This window comes from Polyodon spathula, chromosome 7 (assembly GCF_017654505.1).
Source record: "Polyodon spathula isolate WHYD16114869_AA chromosome 7, ASM1765450v1, whole genome shotgun sequence".
Classification (NCBI taxonomy): Eukaryota; Metazoa; Chordata; class Actinopteri; order Acipenseriformes; family Polyodontidae; genus Polyodon; species Polyodon spathula.
Window position 1 is genome coordinate 16727386 of NC_054540.1, and position 25646 is coordinate 16753031.

At 34.7% G+C, this 25646-nt stretch overlaps 1 protein-coding gene across 6 annotated transcripts; it reads left to right on the forward strand.

The window, feature by feature from the left end:
* The first annotated feature begins 9718 nt into the window (after positions 1-9718).
* Positions 9719-20331, forward strand: LOC121318264 (transcription factor GATA-3-like). 6 transcript variants are annotated; one of them, XM_041254742.1, is made up of 6 exons: positions 9719-9853; positions 10049-10396; positions 11816-12340; positions 15326-15363; positions 17209-17334; positions 19149-20331. In XM_041254742.1, exons 2-6 carry the CDS (start codon positions 10165-10167, stop codon positions 19443-19445), a joined length of 1218 nt encoding a protein of 405 aa, XP_041110676.1. In that variant the 5' UTR covers positions 9719-9853; positions 10049-10164; the 3' UTR covers positions 19446-20331. The 6 variants fall into 6 exon arrangements, with proteins under 6 accessions (XP_041110676.1, XP_041110673.1, XP_041110678.1 ...); XM_041254739.1 differs by lacking the exon at positions 15326-15363 and adding an exon at positions 15130-15272 and having other exon boundaries at positions 9720-9853; XM_041254744.1 differs by having other exon boundaries at positions 9720-9853; positions 11816-12283.
* The last annotated feature ends 5315 nt before the right edge of the window (positions 20332-25646 follow it).

A 25646-nucleotide genomic window follows, 5' to 3' on the forward strand; every position in this document is an offset into this window, starting at 1 on the left:
TATATATATATATATATATATATAATATATTAGATATATACTATATATAATATATATATCATCTAAAGTAATTACTTTCATGTAAAACAACATGTCTAATGTACTAACTTTATGATAAATTATATTTTCCTCAAAATGTATCATAGAAAATTAAAGTCGTAGACATGTTCAGGGGAAAACGAATTAGCTCCATGGAATCTTCTCAGATGCATTTTTTTTTTTTATCTCAGTATTGCTGCACTGTTTCCAATGTTTATGATTAATTATCTCTTCTTCCTGAAAAATAAATCATGCGAAATTAGGATCTCGCAGCTTAAAATAAGCAGCAGTTGCAGGTCGATCTTGTTAATTTCAGGTTGAAATTGACACACTAATTATAGAGCAGTATGGCGGAGCACTAGAAGGCAAGATTATACCCTGTGTTTTATCAGATCCCCTTATATTTTACCAATTAAAAATCGTAAAGGCATTTCACCGCCCTAGGATAAAAAATAAGGGCATTTTCTCACAACATTGGCCATCACTTGCTACCATCAGATTCATTCTGATATATTAGATGCAATAAATTATCCCATGTAACAAAACATTGCGAGTTGAAAGGCTGATAATCTGGAAAGCAGAGATAAGGATTCATTATTCCAAATCATTATGAATCCGACTTTGGCTCTGACTTCTTTCTTAATCAGCTTCTCTGATCCTGGATATGTGAGCAGCGCAGATAAGGGGAGAGTCGTTTATTATTCTCCACCTCGCCTAATATTTTAAAATAAAGTCAGAGGAAGAAAACGCCATAAAATACTAGCCAGCACGTAAGCACCCAGATGAAAAATCGCCTCGATTATTACAGTCTGCAAGGCAAGATTTAATTAACACTTGCAAGCTCACACGGGTTTTACATACAGCAGTCTCTCTGTGGTATGTCATGTGGTAAAACGCACATAAAATGATCACATGGCAGTATTTGTTTAAAATAGCGATTTCATTTTTTGTATAGAAGAACATATTAGTATTAAGAATATACCCAATTAACTGGAAAACAGGAAGTCAAAGATAAGAATAGATAGTTGGTTTCAATCTTGCAGTGAGGGGTCAATAATGACGTTAATAAAATAGATTCGGTTATTGGATAATGATCAATGCACAGGGATCAGGTGAAAATACTGAGACGATGACACACCACAGAGGACTATTACAACTTTGCAAAAATATACAAAATTCCCCTAATGAAAACAAAACAAACTAAAAAAAAAACATTGTTTATATTTGGTTATGTTAAAATCCCCGCGTTTTTTAATTATTATTTATTTATTTATTTATTAGGGCACATTGCTGTACAGTTTATGAATAACCTACCAGTGAAACCACTCTTCTTCGGTTAACTGAGGTCTACAGCAAGGAATATAAGATAACCCAAACCAACAAAAATACCGAATTAGATTAAAAACAATTACAATCACGGCTGCTGAAAACAAACCAAACCTCATAATCCGATTCAGTTCAACGCGTCAACGATACACGTCTCTTTATTCAGCCAAGGTATGAGTTTTATCCATACATGACTCAATGTGAATTTACCTATAACCACTTAACGTTAAAACGAATTTACAAAATTATCGCAATGCTATTTAATGCTATTTGCATAAAATTTTATGTATATATATATATATATATATATATATATATATATATATATATATATATATATATATATATATATATACTATATATATCTCCTTCCCCTATATAATTACTTGTTTTCTTAAGCATTTTATATAGTCTACTCTTGTCTGCGTCGATATTAGCTTATTCTATTAAGGTCCATTGGATATGCTATAATTCTATTAGCGGAAATTAAAATACCAATTCTTTAAATCAAACTCACGTTACCCTGGAAACAGAAGTCATGTAATATGTATAAGGGGCAGTTTGGCATATTGCTTGTGTATTTTATAAAGAGATGTTTGTCGCCTAATTATCTTTAATGTATTACCTTCATCGAATTTGTTTTCCAAAGATAGAACTGGGTGCGATCAGTTTACATTCCCCATTCAGAGAGACAAAGTACAATGAGAGAGATAGCAAGCTCTAACGTCAGCAGAAAAGGGGTTTTAATGTATTCAAAACGATCTCTTACATGCTGCAATACAACATATAATGCAACACGTTTATGTGAATCTAACATGTTTTATGTGCTGTTTTATGCATATATTTATGTAAACCAGGTTATGAGCGTACGCATATAAACACGAAATGTATACAATCTACAGTAATACACGATGTATTTTATATTATATAATGATATTTTTTTTTTACCCAAATTCCCACCTCAATAAACAAAACAAAAACTACACAAGGTGTTCTGCAAACCTATCTGAATAACCTCCCAAGGGTTGATGCTAACATTCATATTAGCATTCGTTGAATAATTCCTAAAATAATAAATTGACTAAGTAATAATAGACGCCCACAACATAAATAGGATGTTTTCAATAAAGATACGTGAGGATTTAGTTTTTATCAGACCAAGTGCTAATGAAATTGGGAACACGTTTGTATTGCTAAGAGGTGTACTTATCCGTAGACTGAAGTATATGCATTTTATTCATTTAGACGTAGCCTATGTGTTATATGACGTTCTTAAAAAAACATTAGTTTATAAATAAAAATGGCCTTCACGATTTCGTTTTCATTAGCAACATTATAGTGCCATATACCTTGTCTGTAACATCGCCAAAGATGTCAATAGTTCACATTACATACGTGGAAATACAGACAGACTTATATCCATATGGGAGTTTTCCATTAGTCCAGAAAAATACCTTTAGAAAAGTAATGCTACTATAGATGTTGCATATTGGAAATGAACATTTAGTTAAAACAACGCACTCGCAATATTAACAATGATAAAGAATTGCACCATGAATCGTGCATCTTATTAACTTCCTGTGAGGGACTTGGTGTATATGTTACCAATATTTAATTTTAAAAATGAAAGCAAAAGCATTCAATTAATAATAATAATAATAATAATAATAATAATAATAATAATAATAATATATAGACCTGTATATTTCAATTGAGGTTGCTATGCAAACTGGCGATTAACATTGAATTTCATATCCCGCAAGAAAACATTCATTAATTTCCTTGAACAAATGTGAGAAACGAATCGGAACCACAGAACACAATAATCATACTACTTTCTGATATTAACACTTGGTGAATCCGTTTTGCATTGAAATCTACTGTAGTTTAGATAAACGCGGTTATTTTATACACCAGTTCAGATGAATGCATGAAACCTTAAGAACTCATAAACACCTAATAAGAGAAATCCTTTACCCAACAATGTTCATAAGTCTACCCTTTGACCCCACATATTGTCCAGAAAGCGGAGTCGTGTTGCAAGAACCCTTGCTCGTAACAAAAAATAAATTCATAAAATAAAATAAATTAAGGCTTGGATGTAAACGTTTCTATTCTTAAACATTAAGATTAATATGTCAAGTTACATCATGCTTTCTCACTTTATGTATAGAACGCTTTAACATCAAATTTGACGACAACCGCTAAAAAATCCAGCCAGTCTTTTAAATCGTTTTGAATTAAAATGACTCACAATGGAATAATCTTGTACATGCATAGACTATGCTGAATGTTTGCTTTTTTTTGATCCGCACCCTTCACCAACCCGGAAGAGCTCTGATCTATCAATAATACAGAAGGTTGGTTGGTTGTGTCTGTGGGCTGACGAGGCAGATCGCCAGATTTTTTTTTTTTTAATTTTTTTCCTTCTGCCTTGTCTCTAAATGCCATCATCATTTCAATGTGCCTATCATTACTGCTTAGATCTTCAACAAAAACACTTCCAAACTCAACTCTGCAGGTTAGTGAATGCTTAGCTTATTTTGTTCTATCCCTCTCTTTCCGCTATTACAAATAATAGTAATTATGGTCCTTAAAGGTACAGCGTCCAATTACAAAACGTCATTGTGTCATTGCAGATATGTGTGGAAATGTATTGATTTTGAATGCAAATCGAGTCAGGATTCATGCATTGTATTTTAATTAACAATATATATATATATATATATATATATATATATATATATATATATATATATATATATATAGCGTATATATATATAGCCAGCTGCCCAACGTTGCCATGTGTTGTACATATCTTTCTCAAGTCTTTTGGGATTTTAGGTTAGGCATTTGAGTCAAACGATTTCTTAAATGCTATCTTAAAAAAAAAAAAAAAAAAAAAAAAAAAAAAAAAAAATCTCAACTGATATTTAGAATTAACAACCAAGAATTGCTTGCAGCACAAAACTGTCTTTACCTGATTGTTTTCATCTTCTGTTGACACAGCTGAATGACGCAGCACAGCTGTATTTTAAACTTTTCACTTCCAACGGAGTCTATCAAGGTGTACCCCAGACAGTACCCTTTTTCTGGGTGTAATTTCCTTACACACAGACTCCCCTTGAAATATCCTAACTCTTCAGGGTTTTAATGATCCATTAACACAAGGGATAGCTGATTCCTATAATGCGTGAAATTGATCAGATTAGACTGCCATAAAGGGACCTCGGGTTTGAAACTGAACACTTCCCATTTAAAATATTTTGGAGTAGGTAACCTGTTTATCCGCTAAAGATAAGGATGTGAAATCAAGGACATCAGAAAAGAGCTTTATGCAGTGCAGATTTTATTTGAAAGCTGCGCACACAACTGAACCATTAGACCGCATAGCATTTCCTGTTCATTGGTGTACTATGTTTTATTATCTTACAGACATGTTAAAAGTACTATGCCTACCGGAGTATTTAAAACAATATAGTCTGGTATGAATAACATTTTATTAAGATTTCATTTTCCCCATAGTGGTACAAAAAATAAAAATTCTATTAGCTACAGCTTTAATCTTCAGAATAATAAGAGTATAGACCCATAATAATAATAGCAATAGGCCTACTGCTAATGAAATAGATTCAGAATGTACATTCGACTCGGTTTTTTATTATAGGGGAATAATATGTCAATACTATAAGATCCTTAAATGTGAATGATACCGTGATACTATAAGCGAAACAGTGTTGTACACAAAAATTATAAACTTTATTCCATATTGAATTTCCATTCATTAAAATTACACAAGTAGACTATGGCAAATTTGCAACTGACATAAAACTGGCTTTATGATGTCGTTTGCTGTATAAGAATGGCCTCTGTCGCGTATCGCTCCGAACAAGTGACAAAGGGTTTTACATAAGAAATATAAAACTTGTTACTAGTATAAAAGACATATGCTCATATGTAAAACTAGCGCATGTCATTTGCAGCAGCAGACCTACACTTAACTGATTCTGAGAAATCCACATCATTTAGTGAGATCCTAGATGAATAAACAATCGAATTACATTATTCACGCCTCCGTTATAATTTCTTAGAATTTAAGTGCCTGTGGGTATAAAATTAATTGTATTAATTATTTTAAAAAATGTACCATTTGTATATATTATTACTGGTACAGTATTAGGACCCTATTATTGTATTATTAGTAGTAATTGTATACTACGAATAATATAATATGTAAACCCAGAAAGCAATCCCGGTTTAAAGTGTTACAGACTCAAGCTTATATGTATCGACAGCGAAACCTTAATTACATTCAGGCAATTTGTCAGTCTGTTGTATTTCTTTCTGTTCTACCAGTCTCAGTCTACGCAATAAACAAACGGAGATTAAATTTTTCTCACAGCTTTTGATTTGTACATGAAGGCCACTGGTTCACATAAAAAACCGTTTCTGAGGAAGTATAACCACGTCATTATTAAGAAAACAGTCCGCCGTTTCGATTTTGATATTAAAAAATGTAATCTTTTTCATTTTTGAAACAAACATTTAATTCCGTATCCATACTCTTTTTAATTGTATTACCAATTCTAGGTAGCATTTATCAAAACGTTTTTTAGTGTCGCAACTGTAGTCATTCATTTTTACACAACAAGTACAATTTAAGAAATATATTTCGCGGTAGAATCAATGCATCCTTAAACTGGAGTTGTTACAAAGTGAAGGATTCTCGATCTCCGTCCTGGGCCACGTCCTCTGAATAACCCTAAGATTTCTGCCTGAGTTTGTTTACACAGCTTTACCTGTACCATTAGAACAAAACTGTAAAATCAAAACCCGTCAAAGGTAACCTAATCCAACCGCGGTCCCTTTAATTAAATGGTATTTAAGGATAGTCAGTCTTATCTGCCCAGAACACTGCGAGCTTCACTGGCTTCTCGCGGGTATCAGTCTTATATACTACTGGAACTAAAACTGAGAAATGCATTCAGAAATTGGAAATAATTTTACTTAAGTATTTGTGAATAAAATACGTACTTCATAAACGTTTACATTTAAATGATATTGCTTTATGATTGTATGTTAATATGTTATACTCAAGTTACCAAGACTAATAATAAATCCAGTTGAAATGTAGGCCCTTCTGTTCAGGGCAATAAATTGGTAGGCACATATAGGCAGGTCGATGTTCCAGATCATGATAACTTTAACACTGACTCAGATTATTTCCACAATCTGCAAAACCCCGTGTGCTTTATGTTCATTTACGAATTAGGTAGCCTAAACGTGTTACTTGCGGTAGGCGGCCTCTGTGATAGTGCGCATGGAAATTGTCAAAGTGCATTTTTTGTTGCCATTTTATTTTCCTCAGATGGAAAAATGAAAACGTTAAGATCAATGACAAGTCAGTTAAAATCAAACCAAATTAAACTCCCTTTTCCATATTCTTACTAATAAGCTAAACAAGGGTCCCTACTTCTCAGAGCAATCAATCAACGTAGCTTTGTGAGACAGTGGGAGGCATTAAAGGTGACAACTAACTATTTTTAAGGGGGACAATTTTTTGACAGTCATAAATCTGTAGGCTACAATATTTTTGTTCGATTATATCTGTACCGTGTCATGCATGAGAACCAAGTCGAGAGACACAAACATAATCAGGATTTTACATTTATCATCTGATTTTGCCTCGAAGCACCTATAATAGGCTATACTTGCTGGATAATAGTCTTCAATACTATTCAAGGGATAATTACACGACTGCGCTGACAGCTTGACAAAGACAGCTGGATTGTTCAATCGTCGCTCTATGCAGCCAGTACAACTGTTTCCATTCAAGTTTAATCTCAGTTTTCCCTTTTCTGTGTGTGTATATATATATATATATATATATATATATATATATATATATATATATATATATATATATATATATATATATATATATATATATATATATATTTTAATAATTCATATTAGGTTATCACAGTATGTTTGGAAAGGCTGATAAGTGCCGCTGAGCATCATAGTCATTATGTCATAAAACAGGTTAGCCTACTGGTCCACTATATTACCAGTTAAGAACAAGGCTATCAGTTCCATTTATCCGTAGACTGTTTCATTTATCCGTTTATTTGTTTATTAATATTGTGAACTACTGTAAAATTACCTGATACTGAACACGCTATACTAACATTGCATAATATGAGAGAATCTTGACATGCACTATGCTGTCTCTTTAAACGTGTTTTGTAGTATCCCCCCCCCCCCAGAAATCGTGTTCTCTGAGTTTAATTTCCTGGCTGTTTACTCTAAGGATGACGTCACGTCCAGTGGCGTCGGCAAGGCTGGCCATGTCAGTGCATTGCATAGCATCAAAAGAGCAGCCTCCTATTCCCCAATTACACACTGTCAATCCGGGAGCATGGGGCAGCCAAACTGGGAATTAGACACTAAATACCACCTCACAGGGCAGGCCCCCTATTACAGAGCAATCAAGTGGAATAATACCAGAATACAAGGCAATGTGCCTACCTGCCACCATTACATTGGCAAATAAAAAGAACAGTAATACACCATACGAAATTGAAAGTCATACTCAGTCATATAGAACATTACCGTGGCGCACAAAAATCAGCAATATTCTAAGTCTCTTACACCAAAATAATTAACAGAAAACCGTCAGCATTTTTTTTTGTATTTGTACCATCCCATTTACTAGCATAAAGCACGGAGTATCGGGTCATGCATAATGTGACTGTCACCGCGAGGGGACGCACTGTCTCAATTTTCAAAAGAAAAAAAAAAATAAATTCTGGTAGCTATACCGTGTGTCTCAGTTGACAATTAGATTTCTGAGTTACCTTAGTTTCAGGTTTGCAGGCAATCATTGTGTATTTTAAATGTAGCGCTGTGTCTATTTTGTAGAGAACTGTTAAGACAGTTTAATGTGATTGCGTGGTATATTCAGCAGAACACTATATTTTATTTCCATTGCTTTTTAAAATTGTGTTATACGTTGACATTATGTAGCCTATAAAATGCACTTATTATACGTCACAAAGGTACATTGAAGATACAACCAATTCTAAATCAACATGTAAACGTACCGTTAATGTACTGTATACCACCATGTCATATTCTATAAGGTATACACAAAGTTATTCAACGCTAAAACGCAACATTTGTTGTACAATTGGTATATAGCTTCATTGGCTATTTTTAAATTAAATACATGTCCTTTAAAATAATTAAACAAAAATCACTTTTTGACATAAAAATACAAAATGGGTTATATTAAGTAATTGCATCTTTATTTGTTTTATAGGTGCGTTTGAATTGTTTAATGTCCACTCTATTTTAAAACAACACACTTTAGCCGTCCTCCTATAACCTTCAATATAATAATAATAAAAACAAAATAATAAAACAACTTTCAAGCAACATAACTCAACTGTATCGAATGCCCTATGCCGCCCCCCCCCCCCCCCCCCCCCCTAATTATATACATGATCCGGCCTATTCCAACTGGGGAGAATTAATATGCAGGGTTTATTATTTAATTTAGCTTATGAGCTGAATATTTTAATCTTGTATTTAGCTCAAGTTGATATAAGGATTAACATAGACCTAAGCTGTTTTCATTTCACAAATTTCCGAGATAATAATAGTTTTTAAATAGGTCTATCAATAAATAGGCTACATTGTTCTTTAACATAACAACAAGTCAAAGTTGTCTAAGTTACAACAATCATGATCGTGAAACACAAAATAATACTTAGGCTATATACCAATAAATGTTAATTGCAAAATTGCCTTTAATAATAATAATAATAATAATAATAATAATAATAATAATAATAATAATAATCAACTTTTTTTCTGTTACAAAAAATAATGGATTAAAAAAAAATACCACTGTAGTTCTAATTACTTCCATTTTAATTAATGCCAGATCACTTCAGCTACATAACAGGTATTTTGAATAGAAGTTGGTAAACTCGTCGCATTCTGTGGTCTCCAGGTTCTGGCCCCCTTATTTAATTAGGCCGGTTAGTAAGCTCCTCCCTTCTGTTGATGACACTAGTAGACCCTCCTTAAGTTGCGTCGCGCCACAGCTGTCTGCGAGCATTGAGCCGCCTGGCGCCATCCTGAAAGAATGCCTTCACTGTAAAAAAAACAGAGCGAGCGAGCGAGCGAGAGAGAGAAAGAGAGGGGGAGGGATTGCTACACATAAACACACATATTTGATCGTCACTGAGTTTCAGCTTCACTCGCAGTGAGACTGTATTTACCCATCTCTTGCAAACACGGTTGGTCTTTTTGACATAGCAACTAGTTGTTGCAATTGCAGTTTTGTGTGTGTGCGTGTGTATGTGCGTGTGTGTGTGTGTGCGTGTGTGTGTGTGTGTATTTTAGGCTAAGTTTCAAAAACAAAACAAAACAAAAAAGTAATAACAAAACTTCAAAGTGCTAAGGAGAACTGCGGAAGGTAAATTCATTATTTTGCAATTTCATTTGTTAAAATGCTATTTATGTTTTCCAAAATGATTTCCAATACGTGATTTGCATCAAAGGTATTCATTTATTTGTTTAGTTTCTTTCTCGAAAACAGTATGATCGAATACATCAATAAATAGGTGGTCAGGTGTAAAGTTCTTATCAAAGTTTCTGCTTTTATTTCCAGGTGATCATTGACAGTCTACCTGTAAGAAGAAACCTGTGGATTTAACATTGCACGTCGCTGGACTCATACACTTTGCCTTGTTATCATTTTGTTGTGTATGAAAGTTTGGTATTAGAATGGAAGTAAGTGCGGATCAGCCTCGGTGGATGAGCCACCACCACTCGGCGGTACTAAACGGACAACACCCAGACTCTCATCACCACGGCCTGGGTCACTCATACATGGACCACTCGCAATATCCTCTTGCAGAAGATGTGGATGTACTTTTTAATATAGATGGACAAGGCAACCACGTCCCGTATTATGGAAACTCAGTAAGGGCCGTCCAGAGGTACCCTCCACCGCACGGTAAGTTTGGGATAATTTTTCTTTTTTTTTTTAAAGATAACTTTTTGTTAAATTATTAAATCTTATCCAAAGTGACATTACTGGTGTCATTTGCACTTTACTTTCTACCCCTTTGTATTTAAATAGAAATTTTGCCTTTAGGATTTGTCTTATTTTAGGCGTTTCTGAAGTTTCCATATATCGTTTATTATAGTTTATGTATTTATTTGTTTAGTTATATATTTATTTATACCGTATTACAAATAATGTACAGCATAGTTACAATAAACATATGCGGAAGTACAGAAATGTGTTTATTCAGGCAGGCAAAATAATTGGTTCGGATCAGGTGACTGAACTCCACATTAAAAACTCAGTATGAAGAGACAGCGACATGTTCTGATTTTGTTGAAATCAGCAGATTTTCTTCTGCAAGTTGTGAACATGCATTTAACATTTTAAAAGAATATTACGTGTAGGCTTCGCTTGAATTACTGGCACCACTGATATAGGCTTTGAGAAATGCAACATTAATTGAGAGTCCTTTTAACTGTAATTTGTAAATACACCATCGCACAATTTCGTTTCCGCTACAGCTCAGTTCAAATGTTGATGCAACACTAAAACAACATTTGCTCTGAATTCAATTTGTTAAAAGACAAGAAACATATGTGTATGACTTATTGCTTGAATTTATACTACTTCCTGGATGGGACAGATTCGTGACCTCTTTTCTAAATCCAATACCTCCTGTAAAAACGTTACTTGTAGTGTTAGTCTAAGTGAAGAAGCTGTTGAAAATGCATTTAAAGTGAAAACAAAGCCAGTTAGAAGAAGCCTTCGTCGGGATATATGTTTATCTGTTTAAAATCGGTGTTATATTTTATGATGGAATGTAACCTGGCATATCACAGTAAGTGTTACATTCATATTTACAAGAAACGTATAATTGAAGTACACATGCTGTCTAAAGATTTCAAAAATGTGTATCTAAATTTAATGTATCCCTTTTAGGAAGTCGGCGAAAGGTTAGCAATATACAAGAACGATCAGCGACTTTTTATTTCCGCTCAGTTTAAACCGTTTTTTTTTTTTGTTTTTGTTTACACATACGCCTGTAACTTGCTCTCAGAAAGGAAATGTAAATAAGAGATGCTACAAGTGTGTTCATATGTATTGCTTCAATTGTCTGTTTCATTCACAATATTACCTCATAGTAGAATTGTAATCATGCATAATATTATACTCCAGTAGTGTATTGTCTAGAATACTGTGCAACTCCTTTGGAAACCCTATCATTTCGTTTGCCTTTGTATTATATTTGTATAGTTTGTTTAAAATGAATACTGCTATTTAGTTAAGTAACTCCACTTTTTAAATATAAAAGAAACACAAGTAATATGTCACTAATCTACCATTATTGAATTTGTTTGATTTTAGGAAGTCAAGTTTGTCGTCCACCACTCATCCATGGTTCCCTGTCCTGGCTCGATGGAAGCAAAGCCTTAGCGTCTCACCACAGCACTTCCCCCTGGAACCTGAGCCCATTCCCCAAGACTTCGCTCCATCACAGTTCTCCAGGAGCGCTCTCAGTTTATCCCTCAGCTTCTTCAGCGGGCCATTCCAGTCCTCACCTCTTCACCTTTCCTCCGACACCCCCTAAAGACGTCTCCCCAGATTCAGCCATTTCTACAGCAGGCTCTAACAGTTCTGGTCGTCAGGAAGAAAAAGAGTGCATAAAGTACCAAGTATCCCTAGCCGATACGATGAAGTTGGAGTCAGCGCACTGCAGGAACAGCATGGCTTCAATAGGAGGGGGGGCATCCTCAGCTCATCACCCTATCGCAACTTACCCATCCTATGTCCCCGAGTACGGCCCTGGCCTCTTCCCACCAAGTAGCCTGATAGGTGGGTCATCTTCTAGTTATGGTTCCAAAACAAGACCAAAAACAAGGTCCTGTTCAGGTAGGCGTCCGTTTTTTTTCCCCTTAAATTACAATAAATCTGTCACGATATAGTCCATACAAAGCGTACCCTGTAGCTGCATGCTTTAGCGGAATTATATATGTGATCTTGCAAGTCAACCATTATTATTTGGGATGTGGTTACATGAATTTGGTAGGCTAACCAGGTAGCAAACACCTGCACTGCCACTGATAATGCATGCGTGTTAGGAAAATAAATCAATAAGAGGTGATTCATGTAGCCCCATGGTTAATTAAAATGGAAATCTTATGTTATACAAAGCATGCAGATAAAATACAAATGTCTGTCCCGATTTACTTAAGTCGAAATTTCTAATTGTAGCAAAACAGAATAGACCATAACGTCATGCTATGATTATAAAATATCTGTTGGGTACAGCAGCATAATAGCTGTCAATAGATATCGATTTCAGTACTAGAACTTCTTTCAACAAACAGCCTTCAAAAAGTTTACATATTTGGTATTTACACACAGGACAAAATGCAGATAAGTAAAGCATTAAGCAAAATTAAAGAAATAATAATAAACGGGTTCTTCAGCAATAAAAGGCTAATGTTTATTCTACCACAAGGCAGCTTCTGAATAGGCAGTTATGAAGAAGGATTTCGTGAACGTTGTAAACACTAAATGAGATCAGTTTTCAGGGCTTTTCCAGTGTGACATTTACTGTGACTGTGAGCAAGGCTGTCTCTTTTTAGTTTATATGTTTTAGCTAATCCAATTATTTTCGGACTGCTGCACGCGACAGTTGCATTGTTTATCCAGAGCCAGAAACTTTGATAGAGTCCGGATGCGGTTGTATTGATAAAGGGAAAAACCTGCACATAATGAGCACAAAAAACAGTGCGGTAAAGCTGAAAAAAAAAAAAAAAAAAAAAAAAAACGTATCCTTGTTATGGACCAAGAAGCGATTATTTAAATAGGCTAAAATAAATGAAAACATAAATGAAAGATGAAAGTATAGGTATAAAAACGCTTTAGTAGGTTTTCTGAAAAACAGGGCGCAGCTATACCTTGGTATTGTGTGCACCTAAATCTAGCGTTCGCTGAATGTTTTTCTTTTTCTTTTTTAAATCATATTACAACTAAAAAAAAAACAAACAACAAACAAACAAACAAACAAAAAACCCTACAATTTAGCAAATTTTGTTTACAAACAATAAACGCCCCCCCCCCCCCCCCCCCCCCAAAAAAAAAAAACAAAAAACACCTGTAATAATTAAATAGGTCACTTCAAGAGCTGCTACAATGTAGGTCTATGTTAAATGTTGTGTTCAAAAGACAGGTATGTGGTTAGCAAACCAAAACCCGGAAAACGTTTTACGCAACACAAAACATGCAGTGCATTCTTTTTGTCTTATAATATAGTAACACAAATTAACAAAGATTAAAATGAATACGTCTTTAGACGGACAGTTGTCGAGAGTTCACTGCAGTTGTATTTTGATGTTATCTTAACAGTGAGACTCAAACGACCTTAAAATAATAAAATAAAATAGAAAATAAACGGTTTAAGTTTGCGGTTAATGTGCGGATGCATCCCGTAGCGTATAGTGTCTATTGCATAGTATATGCTTTCAAATATTGTTATTAGTTCAAAAGGCAACCTGAATGTTGAACCTGAACCTGTTGTTTCAGTTTCAGTAGTTAGTGTAGATCAGAGACAACCATACCCGAACAATGTCCCGATTAATTAACACATCAGTGAGACCCGTATTACAACCATATTCTTATGGCCAGATTGATTGTTAATGATACAAGTTTTTTTTTTTAAATAATGTATATGAATAAAAAATAAATAAAATAAACTCATATTTGAATAATAGAATAGTTATACAGATATTGCATTTTTAAAATGTTTTTTAATTGGATTTAGAATTATTGGAATTAATCACGTATTACACACATATGGTGACAAACTACGTTTATATCACATTGGGAGTATACTATACATATTCTTATCATAAATGGTATATATGCTATTTTTTCATCAATCCAATGACACCATGACAGAAATTGAAAGAGAATGAAGCAATACAGAGCAATCATTGGTGAAAATATGTAAAAGTACTTGTTAGTGCAAATAGAATTCTGAAGACATTTTCAGATCTGTTGCTTATATGCTTGTAAGAGTCTGTACGAAGTTTGTTCACAATCTCCCATAGCAATGATGCTCATTTTCTTTCATAGGCCATGTCTGGCAAATATTCATATTGCAAAGCTGCACTGAAACTGATAAAGGTTTGGGGAGTCTACTAGGAGTCAGAATAAAGTGCTTGTTTAAATTGAATTTCTTAAGCACATAACAGTTTACAAAATAACCTATTAAATATGTTTTAACTTGTTCCTATATTGTAAAAAAGGTGGTAAAATGAATAATGAATACAGTAATGGGAACTACTAATACATTAGTTAAGACATGTCTTCCAACAGGAATGTAACAGAAATGGTGTGTATTCCTTTTATGGGCATTCATATAAAAGCTTTTTTTTCATTTGTTGTAATTTTGTTTTTGCATTGCTAGTTGTTGTGCTTGAGACTGCAAAATACAACCATAAAGTCCTATAGATTGTCTTTTGCTAGTCACATATGCGTTCTCTCTCTCTCTCTCTCTCTCTCTCTCTCTCTCTCTCTCTCTCTCTCTCTCTCTCTCTCTCTCTCTCTATATATATATATATATATATATATATATATATATATATATATATATATATATATATATATATATATAGATATATATATATATATATTATCTTTAATTTCAGAAGGTAGAGAGTGTGTAAACTGTGGAGCAACGTCAACCCCTCTGTGGAGGAGAGATGGCACTGGCCACTATTTGTGTAACGCCTGCGGACTCTATCACAAAATGAACGGCCAGAACCGACCCCTCATCAAACCCAAGAGAAGGCTGGTATGTTTAGACAATATTGATCAAACACAATTTCTTTCTCTTTCTCTACCCAGGGAGAAGTGTCTGCAGGAAATTGGCACGACAACTAAAGGTCTCGTTTCTTCTAGCTATAGTTCTGTAGTTGTTTTAAACATATATGTTGATAATGTAATACAGTCTTTCACATTTATTTTTTAAATCTACAAGCCATTCCAGAACGCAAACTCCATTATTATTATTATTATTATTATTATTATTATTATTATTATTAAGAATAATAATAATATATATAAAGTGAGGTCGCCACCAACAGCGGTGGTTGTTGACTATTTAAACCTTCACATAAATTTCAGGAAGTGTATTGCCAATGCAGTCCATCAAATATAGATATTATTATTATTTATTATTATTATTATTATATTATTATTATTATTATTATTATTAGTGATAGCTGCAGTCGTAGTTTTACAGTTCATTATTTATATTAATTTGTTCATTACTTATATTAATTTTAAACTGAAGTAAGGTTTTGTACTATACATATATAGGGTAAATCAAAAGTTACCTTCAGTGCGTATTATCTATGTTTTGTTTAAAAGGAGATTATTCATACATTTGTAAATAAACAATTGCGTTAGAATAAAGAATTACACAATATCTAGAATCGTCTGGGAGATGCGTTTGTAGTGTAAGAACATTTGTTTTGTTTTCATGGTGCACAAATTACACCGCGATAGTCAAATTCCTTAAAAAGCTGATATTAATGAGCGGGCCATAATGGAATTCCCATCTTTCATAGCCTCGTTAAAAAGGGTCATCTTTCTAGGCAGGGAAATGTTCACAGGGCTGCTATTTTGGCCGCCTGCATCCCCTTTCTTCAATTTTTCTCAAATGGGAAAAACTGACTTCCTAGGAAAAAGCTGCCGGATATCTGAGCCGCAAAGATAACTCCTTTTAACAACATCCTGGCTTCCCGAGCCCAAACATTAAAATGTTACAGAAATCAGAACACGATGCAACGAGGGCAGAGTCAGAACGGGAGGGTGTTCTTTGAGAAAACGAATATAATCACCATTCAATTATTTTGTAAATGGATGAATAAGAAAGCCCCCCCGTTGAACAGAATCACTCCTAGTAATTTTGTTTTTCAAACAGCAAGATTTTTGTAATTTTTAGGCAATGTTTTTTTATTTTTTATTGTCTTTTATTGTCACAGATCAGCGTAGTTGGGTCGCTGTAATATTGACCGATTCGTGAGCGTATTTTTTATTTATTTTAATTTTTTTCTGGTGGAAGATCGTGTGGCAATGTGGCTCAATTTGCAATCTCTCCATGCAATGCTTATGTTATGTTTGTTACATTTACATGTTTAGTAGCTTACTTATCCATGCAGGTCTCTGAATATGTATTGCAATGCAGTTTAGTCTTGTTTTTTGTTCGTTTTGTAATGTCTGTATTTTTATGGTTTAAGCATAACCCTAAATGGCGCGCGCTTGCGCGCGCGCACACACACACACACACACACACACACACACACACACACACACACACACACACACACACTCATGTGGACTATATTATACTCGCGGCATAATTCATAAAGTTCTAAATGCAGTACACTAGTAGGCTAAATAAATATACAAAAGATCGAGCAGATACATGTTCCAGAAAGCGTTTCTTTGATGTCTTTTTTTTACACCTTTGCATTTCTGATCACAGGTACACATGACGTCAGAAGCATTTCAGCATCATTCTCGTTTCATTTACTTAATATTATGTTCTACATTATTTACGATATTTTAATATTGCATTAATAATAACTGTTGGTTTATTTAGAGATATCTGTATAGTCATTGTACATGTTATCGTTATATTGAAACTATGTATGTATATCTTTATATTGTTCTTAATTTTTAAAGCATACTTTGACGACTTTGTTTTTTGTTGATTTTTGCAGTCTGCAGCCAGAAGGGCCGGGACGTCTTGTGCAAACTGTCAGACCAGCACCACCACATTGTGGCGGAGAAATGCCAATGGAGATCCAGTCTGTAATGCCTGTGGGCTTTACTTCAAATTGCACAATGTAAGAGATTCCGCTACCTTTACATTAATATAGTAAGACATTTACTAACTTAACTAACCACTAAATATGAATGTGTTGACATTGCTTCTTAAATAGGAACTGCAACTAATATAATATATATATATATATATATATATATATATATATATATATATATATATACTAATATAATATATATAGATATATATATATATAGATTATATATATATATATAATGATATATACTATTGAGAAGGCATACTGGTCTGTTTACTCTTTTGAAAACAAAGCTATTTAAATGTTTAAATGGGTTGTATGTCAGCACAACTAGTTTTGCATTTTGCTTCGAGGCTGGTTTTTCATATGGAATTGTTTTGTTCTAGAATAGGGACAGCCATGCATATGTTTGCTTCAAATTAAACACTAGGCTTTGTCTCTTAACTTAGTGTTTTAATGTATACATTGTGAGGGATTATATCAGTAAAAAATATGTAAGCACTTTTAAACATTTTATCTACATGCAGTGGTTATTCGCAAAAAAATGGTTATTTTAAATGTTTTCCGTAGTATTTGTAAAGGTTCTAGGCATAAATTCTGCAGCTCTCCAAATGAAAAGTTACTTTTTGATATCCATAAAGCACATATTGAAACCACAATAACCAAAACTTTGGAGCAATTTGAACGTAATCTACAGTTCCAAATAGGCCATCTCCTATGTATCTAGATTATGAAACCACATTCCATTCTAAACCTGCCAGACAGGTTTGTTTTTTAAATTGTTAGTGCACCAATGAGAACACAATGCACGTGTACAATATTGGATAGCTATGAAATAAAGCAAAGACAGGTACTGGATTCTCTTTAAAAATATATATTCTGCACAAGCTCCTTTCATTTTGGGTTAGTTTGCATCCATTTTTTTCTTAATAGCATACATTTCCATAAACAATGTCCATGGCTGCAAAATAGGAGCCCTTTCTTCCGAGCCTAACGACATGTTCAAAAGCAGCTGGAAGAATATTTTTGAGTGATAACCCATTCTGCTGCAAAGGCAGTGGTATGATTTGCAGCTGTAGATGCAGATCAATCTGCGGGTGGCCAGCACAGTATCTAGATATTCTGACCCCTGCTTGGTTGTGGCAGGCATTGCTGTAATGGATTTTTTACAGCAGTGGGTTGATCTTTTTTCATATGACATCCATGATCCTCTGCAGCCCGTACTTAATAGATCCTCTAAAGGTATAGCCCATAGCTTTGTAAAGACATATATCCAATGACATACTCTTTCCAAACTTCCACCAGCCCAATCGCAGGAGAGAAGTGGGCAAGGAACTCCTCTCACTATGGCTGCCTTGTCCTGTGCCTGTGCCATTGAGGCCTCTTTTGGCAACGTCAGACTACAATAATTAGCCCAACATGAGGGAGCTGGAATTCAGCTTGGTTTGGATGACTCCTGAGGATAGGGGTCCTTCACAATAGAGCAGTTAGATTTATTCTCTAATGGACCTCTATTACACATCTTTGTGCACTGTGTGAAATTGTAAACTGGCTCTTGGTACCCTTGACAATTTGTTATTAGCCCTTATTAAAATGGTTGCGAAAGTAACTTAAACATGGCTTGTAATAACAGTAGGAACAGCCATTATGTTTTTCTCTTGATGTGGCTCAGGTGCAGCAGTTTCTAAACATGCTAAACTGAAGCATGGTCTGGGTTGAGGAGATAAATACATGAATAAATACGTACATAATTAATACAAAACCAGCTATGACTACTACTACGACTACTACTACTACTAGTACTACTACTAATAGCACATGCCCTTTTTCTATTTCAGATCAATAGACCATTGACCATGAAAAAAGAAGGCATCCAAACCAGAAACCGAAAGATGTCCAGCAAATCAAAGAAGAGCAAAAAGTCCCACGACAGTATGGATGACTACTCCAAGGGTTTTATGGACAAGAGCTCGTTCAGCCCTGCTGCCCTATCCAGACACATGTCCTCCATTGGTCACATTCCTCCTTTCACTCACTCCAGTCACATGCTGACGACACCAACGCCAATGCACCCAACATCAAGCTTGTCATTCGCGCCTCATCATCCCTCCAGTATGGTCTCAGCTATGGGTTAGACTGATTGCAAAAAACAAACAAACAAAAAAAAACAAAAAAAAAACAAACACAAAAAAAGTCAAGCCTTCTTTGTATGTATATTTTTCAAACACAAAATCCCAAGACTCAAAATATACTGCCCCCTGAAGGCTTCCATTCCTCAGAAACAGTTGTCACTGTTTATGGAGCTCACTGTGGTGTATATGTATTCTCAGCCACTGGATTTGGATTCCATTTGTGTATAAGCCATTTTTTTAACCTTTTGCTGACTTCTCACCCTGTCTAACAGGGGCCTGTACTGTGAAAAAAAGGAAATTAACTTTGAATATATTTGTACAAATTGTATGAAATATAGTACATTTAATGAAGACTTTTTAAAGGCCTCTGGCCAGCTAAAAGGAGATGTACGATTGACTAGTGGAGAGAAGGAACAGTAGGAGCAAAAATGGACAAATATAAGGCTACCTTCACCTCCCTGCTCACAACATTAATGGACAAAAACTGCCAGTTCTGCTCATTCACTGGCGGAAGTTGTTTGATGCATTAAATTTGTAGACAGATCAATCATCCAGGCTGCGGGCCTCCACATAGGAAATACTATCAGTTCTAGGCAATCAGTGTTAACACACAGATATTGCCAATGAGGATTCTCTGAAAGACATTTTTCCTGGCCTATATGCATTGTGAACAAGTTTCTGTATTTGTTATTTGTGTGTATAATTCAGATTTACCAAAAATATGAAAGAAACAAAGATGTAGAACTATTTCTTCTTGTAATGCAGACTGAATGGTTGTATAAAGTTATGAATTGCTAGTGTAAAAAGACTGCTACTTTTTTATTTTTGTTTCGTAATATTTTTTTTTTCTTTCTTTGAAAATAAACTAGTTTAACAATGTTGACCTGAAGCTAGTATGCTCGAAAGAACCTTTTTGTTGTTGTTCGATGTTCATTAAATGGTTTTACTGCCTAACAGTATAGATTCTCAGGTCACCACAACATTTCTCTTGGTACAGGAAACCTAAAAATAAATATTAGCACTCTAGGCCTCAAATCCTGAAGTCTGCAGAAGTGTTTGAATAGCTTTTACTTTTCAAACTTGAAAACGCTGAATTATGCTGCAGGTTAGTTACGAAGCATCATACTTTATTTTTGAGAGGTGGTAGTGGTGGTAGAGTACAGCCACATTGCTCATGTTGAATCCTGATTTGCGTATTTCAAATGAACTATAACTGACTATGTTGTGCTTCACAGTATCTAAAATCATAAAGAATTTTTAAATATTCTATCACCATTGACTCACTCCGTTATATAGCTGTATTTTGAAACAGTAAAGTTAAAAAAAACATGCTGAAGTAAAATATTATAACAATATAGGAATTATAATCCAAATTATATCCAAATAAGTGACATTCACATTCAACGAGGAATCACACATCAAAGGAACTTGAAAACAAGTATGCAAGTTATAAAAACATACACAATGCAACGGATGTTCAGAATTCAACTGTACCATAATGCATCAATCTGACATCCCTGTTTTGCTGGTTTCATCATATTAAGACCCAATCTTCTACGTAAGGAACAGAACTGCTGTGAATCAGTCGGCTGCTTTCCTGACAATTCCAAACTCCAGAGAGGTTAATTATACTGCAACTTTTAAATCTTGTAATCTAATGCCATGATCAGAGTGCAGTGAACAGTAAACTGCATTACAATGAGATATTTTTATGTATATGGTATTTATTTTATGGCTGACCTTGTTCTTGATAAGAGCTAAGACGGATAAAAAACAGGAACTTAGTATATGTGAGAGAACCAACATTAACCACATTGTGGCTTACATCGACTTACAATAAATTGATGCTCCAGCAGTTTCATATTTACATTTGTCAGAGTAGTAAAAATATATGGGCTAAGTATTTAAAAAAATGATCCAACACTAACGTTCATTCTGTTTTAAGGTAAATATGAATTTTAAAGTATAATGGATGCATCTTTGATTTTTTCCCTTGCATAATGTCTCAAGGGAGCATTAACAATGAATTATGTCTTTTTTAGTAGTTTCACTTTCAAACAGGACACATGACTCAGTAATGTAAGTATCAGCACACCCTTTGATTGTACAACCTTGCAGTCAACAATTTCCTTTAATTTATGCAATTTACATGCGTTGTTAATCAAAGTTTTTTTATGCAGTAGCTTAAAGTATAAGGTATGACCTATATCCTTCACATATCAATAGTTAATTGAGCTTTACTCAGTACACTGCTGACATGGCAGAGGAAGATTGATCTCTTGGTTCTTGTCATGTATTCTCATGTTATTGTAATTTATTTTAACTAAACAAACTGCTGTGCAGGTTCGAAGGAGTAGATATTATGTAGGCAAAAAGCTTGAGAGAAATGAATTACTGCTATAGATCTTGTGTGACCTTAAGTTTTCATCCAGCCATTCTTTTTGTAATTTCTGGAAAAGCCATGTGTAAAAAAAAGTTTAGTTTTTTTTTTGTGAAAGATTTGATAATGAGTTATGCTAAGAATAAGAATTTATGTTTTAAGGGGGATGTTTTTTCCATTACATTAAAAAGCAATTATGTAAAGACTGGAGTCTCCCCGAATCATGAAAATATTGTATACTAATATATCTCTAATATATAATATATATTATGACTGTTTACAATATTCTTTCATAGTCAAAATGTCTTTGTACTTCTCACACTTCTCACATTATTATTAACATCATTGTATTTCCAGTTTTTTGCATTCTCTAGGCAGTTTCTTCTGGGACACACATATTTCTTTGAACACTGCTTGCTGTGTGCTTACTCTGTTTCTATCTGCAGTAGCTGTGGTTATGCAATCTGCAAGCTTTTTTCTTCATTCACCTTTTTTTTACAGGAAATACTTCCAGGACACTGCATCCTTAAGAAAAGTTTACTACTCAAGACTGGCAAAGGAAAAGGAAAGAGAGAAGCCCTTATAAAAAGGCCTAAAGTCCCTGTCATATGACCTTATTATTATAGTATGCCAGGCTTCAATTATCAATAAGCCAGATTTACCTATAGTCAGAAATGCTGCACACACAGTACGGCACACACAGCTATTATTCATTTTTCTTCGACCTGCTATATATCCAATTGTAAACTTTTGGCTTTTGTTATTGCAGTGACTGCGATGCCTTTTAGCAAGAGGTATGATATTTGAAGGACTGTTACCTTTTGGTGACCCTTGGCTCACAAAGGGCTCTAGAAGCAGGAAGGCAAGCATACCGAGCCTATGCTTGGCTTGTTGACAGACTGGAGTGATAAATAGTGGCTGAACTATGTTTCTCTCCTTCTCCAGTCTTAGTTTGAGTGCCTCAGGTAAATGGTGAAGGAGGCTGATTCACAATGATGCTTAACAATTAACTATTATTACATAAAAAAACAACACTTTAATTCAGCCAACAGGAGTTTAAAAGAGTAGTGCTCCTGGTAAAAATCCACTCTGCTCCTTTAAAGGGCCCTGTGTATTTTCAGTACGTCACCCTGTATTATTGGGGGCTACTCTATGGCAATTTTTATATTTGGCAGGCTGATCTGACTTACCCAAAATCCTTAATATACCTTTGAATGCTAGTGTTGTCATTGATGCTTTGAACTGGCAGTGGGTCATGCTATTGCTCTGTATTTGAATATATGGTTGGGTAAGGACAAACCCAAATATAGGGAACAGTGGAAAACTGTACACATCATTATACTGGTTAGGAACCAATCTTAAAATGCTAATAACGACAACAGAGACTAATGGCATTATTCAAAATATGGAGGACAGGGTACTAGCGAATTCATGATTATCTGACTCACACTTACTGGTCATGGGAATGAAAAGTTTGCATTCTTGGAAAAAAAAACATTGATTGTTAATTGCTTAACAGGCGACTGGAAGTAATGTTGTGATCAGTCAGAGTACAGTGCATCGCAATGAGATGTGTCAGGATATCACTCTCGTGCTGTAAACAAAAAAGACACTCCCAGAGTTTAGACGCAACCCATCTGAATGTACATGCTGCATGTAAGGACTGCATAACTATTTATTCTGGCTGAAAATTGTAAAAGTGTTGAACACAAATAGAATTACTGTGGTGAATTGCCCATGTTCATTCTTGCATTTAAATAAAGATTTTTTTTCCACTTATCCACACACCGTACTCCTCACTGTTAAGGGGAAAAAAGTTATTATAATTGGAAAAGTCTCTACCCCCATGAGTTAATACGTGGTAGAAGCACTTTTGGCAGCAATTACAGCTGTGAGTCTGTTGGGATAGGTTTCTACCAACTTTGCATACCTAGATTTGACAATATTTTACCTTTTTTCTTTACAAAACTGTTCAAGCAATGTCAAGTTCCTTGGGGAGCTCTGATGGGCAGCAATCTTCAAGTCATGCCACAAATTTTCGATTGGATTTAGGTCAGTGCTCTGACTTGGCCACTCAAGGACATTTACCTTTTTGTTCCTTAGCCACTCCAATGTAGCTTTGGCTGTGTGCTTTGGGTCGTTATCATGCTGAAAGGTGAACTTCCATCCCAGTTTCAGCTTTCTTGCAGCAGATTTTCCTCAAGGACTTCTCTGTACTTTGCTCTGTTCATTTTCCTTTCTATCCTGACAAGTGCCCCAGTCTCTGCTGACGAGAAACATCCCCATAACATGATGCTGCCACCATCATGCTTGACTGTAGGGATGGTGTGTTGGGTTTGCACCATACATAACGTTTTGCATTTATGCCAAAAAGTTCTATTTTAGTTTCGTCAGACCACAAAACTTTTTGCCACATGGCTGCAGAATCTCCTGAGTGTTTTTTTGCATACTTCAAATGGGATTTAAGGTGGGCTTTCTTGAGTAATGGCTTCCTTCTTGCCACCCTACCATACAGGCCAGATTTGTCGAGTGTCACATGTACACATTGAGCAGTCCTGGCCATAAAAGCCTGTACCTCTTGCAAAGTTGCCATTGACCTCTTGGTAACCTCTCTGATCAGTCTCCTTCTTGCTCGGTCATCGAGTTTGGAGGGACGGCCTGATCTAGGCAGGGTCTTGGTTGTGCCATGCACCTTCCGCTTCTTAATAATCATCTTGACCATGCTCCAAGGGATATTCAAGTCCTTTGATATTTTTTATACCCATCCCTGATCTGTGCCTTTCAACAACTTTGTCCCAGAGTTCGTTTGAAAGCGCCTTGGTGCTCATGATTGAGTCTTTGCTTTGAAATGCACTACCCAGCAGAGGGAGCCTACAGGAACTGTTGAATTTATTTGGAAATCATGTGACTGTATATTTAAATGAGGGTTTGTAATTTACAATACTTTTTGTGTTTTTCTTTCTTACAGACTGGTTGTTAGCAGAGCACAGCACACATATAAGCATAATCTATTTTCTATAATAATGTCATCATAAATTTGAGCACTAATCTCTAGTCACAACAAAAAAGATAAAAGATTTTAATCTCTTTATCTTGTTACCTCAGGGCATGCTGGTCTCTGTACATTCTAGGACTCATACAGTGTATAACAGAGGATATTCTCCAGTTTACAGCAAAATCTGAAGGAGTGCTGAACAGCATATTCTCTGTGGACCTGACACATTGCTTATTTTAATGTATTGCTCATCATGTGTAATTTTAAAACAAGAATGAGAAAAAAATGCTTTTAGGGCTTGTAATGGTAGCTTTATTTTAATATTTTATGTCCAATTTAAGCAAAACTGGCATGTAAGAAAAACAAAACTAAATGCACAATAACGTTAGGAAAATGTAGCTTACATCTAATGTGCAGGCCATAAAAATAGAAAAAAAAACCCCAATAAACTGTGGTGTAAAAAGTTCATAAGTTCACCCAGAGCACAAGATTACTCAAAACTCAAGAAATAAGGATGAGTGATGTAGGGGAGGGACTGAAGACAGGTGTGACTGAAGAAAAGTAAAATCACTAGAGCACTGCCTGAAGACAGTTCAAGTTTCCATGCACGCCTTTCATTCAGACCTACTGGCATTCCAGGATGCATGCTTTGATAGATAGAGCATGTAATGTTTGGTTTCTTCTTCAGAAAATATCATTCTTAAAGACAGATCAGTGATCCAAAATCATTTATTCAATTCTGGAATTCTTTACAATAATAATAATAATAATAATAATAATAATACAAATAATAATAATTTTCTGCAGTCTAGGTGTAAAACTGAGATCA

Coding starts and splice junctions, on each gene's coding strand:
- LOC121318264 (XM_041254738.1), top strand. CDS start 10,165: ATGGAAGTAAGTGCGGATCAGCCTCGGTGGATGAGCCACCACCACTCG. Junction 12,341..15,126: donor AAAAACAAGGTCCTGTTCAG/GTAGGCGTCCGT, acceptor CTTTAATTTCAG/AAGGTAGAGAGTGTGTAAAC. Junction 17,335..19,148: donor TTTACTTCAAATTGCACAAT/GTAAGAGATTCC, acceptor TTTCTATTTCAG/ATCAATAGACCATTGACCAT.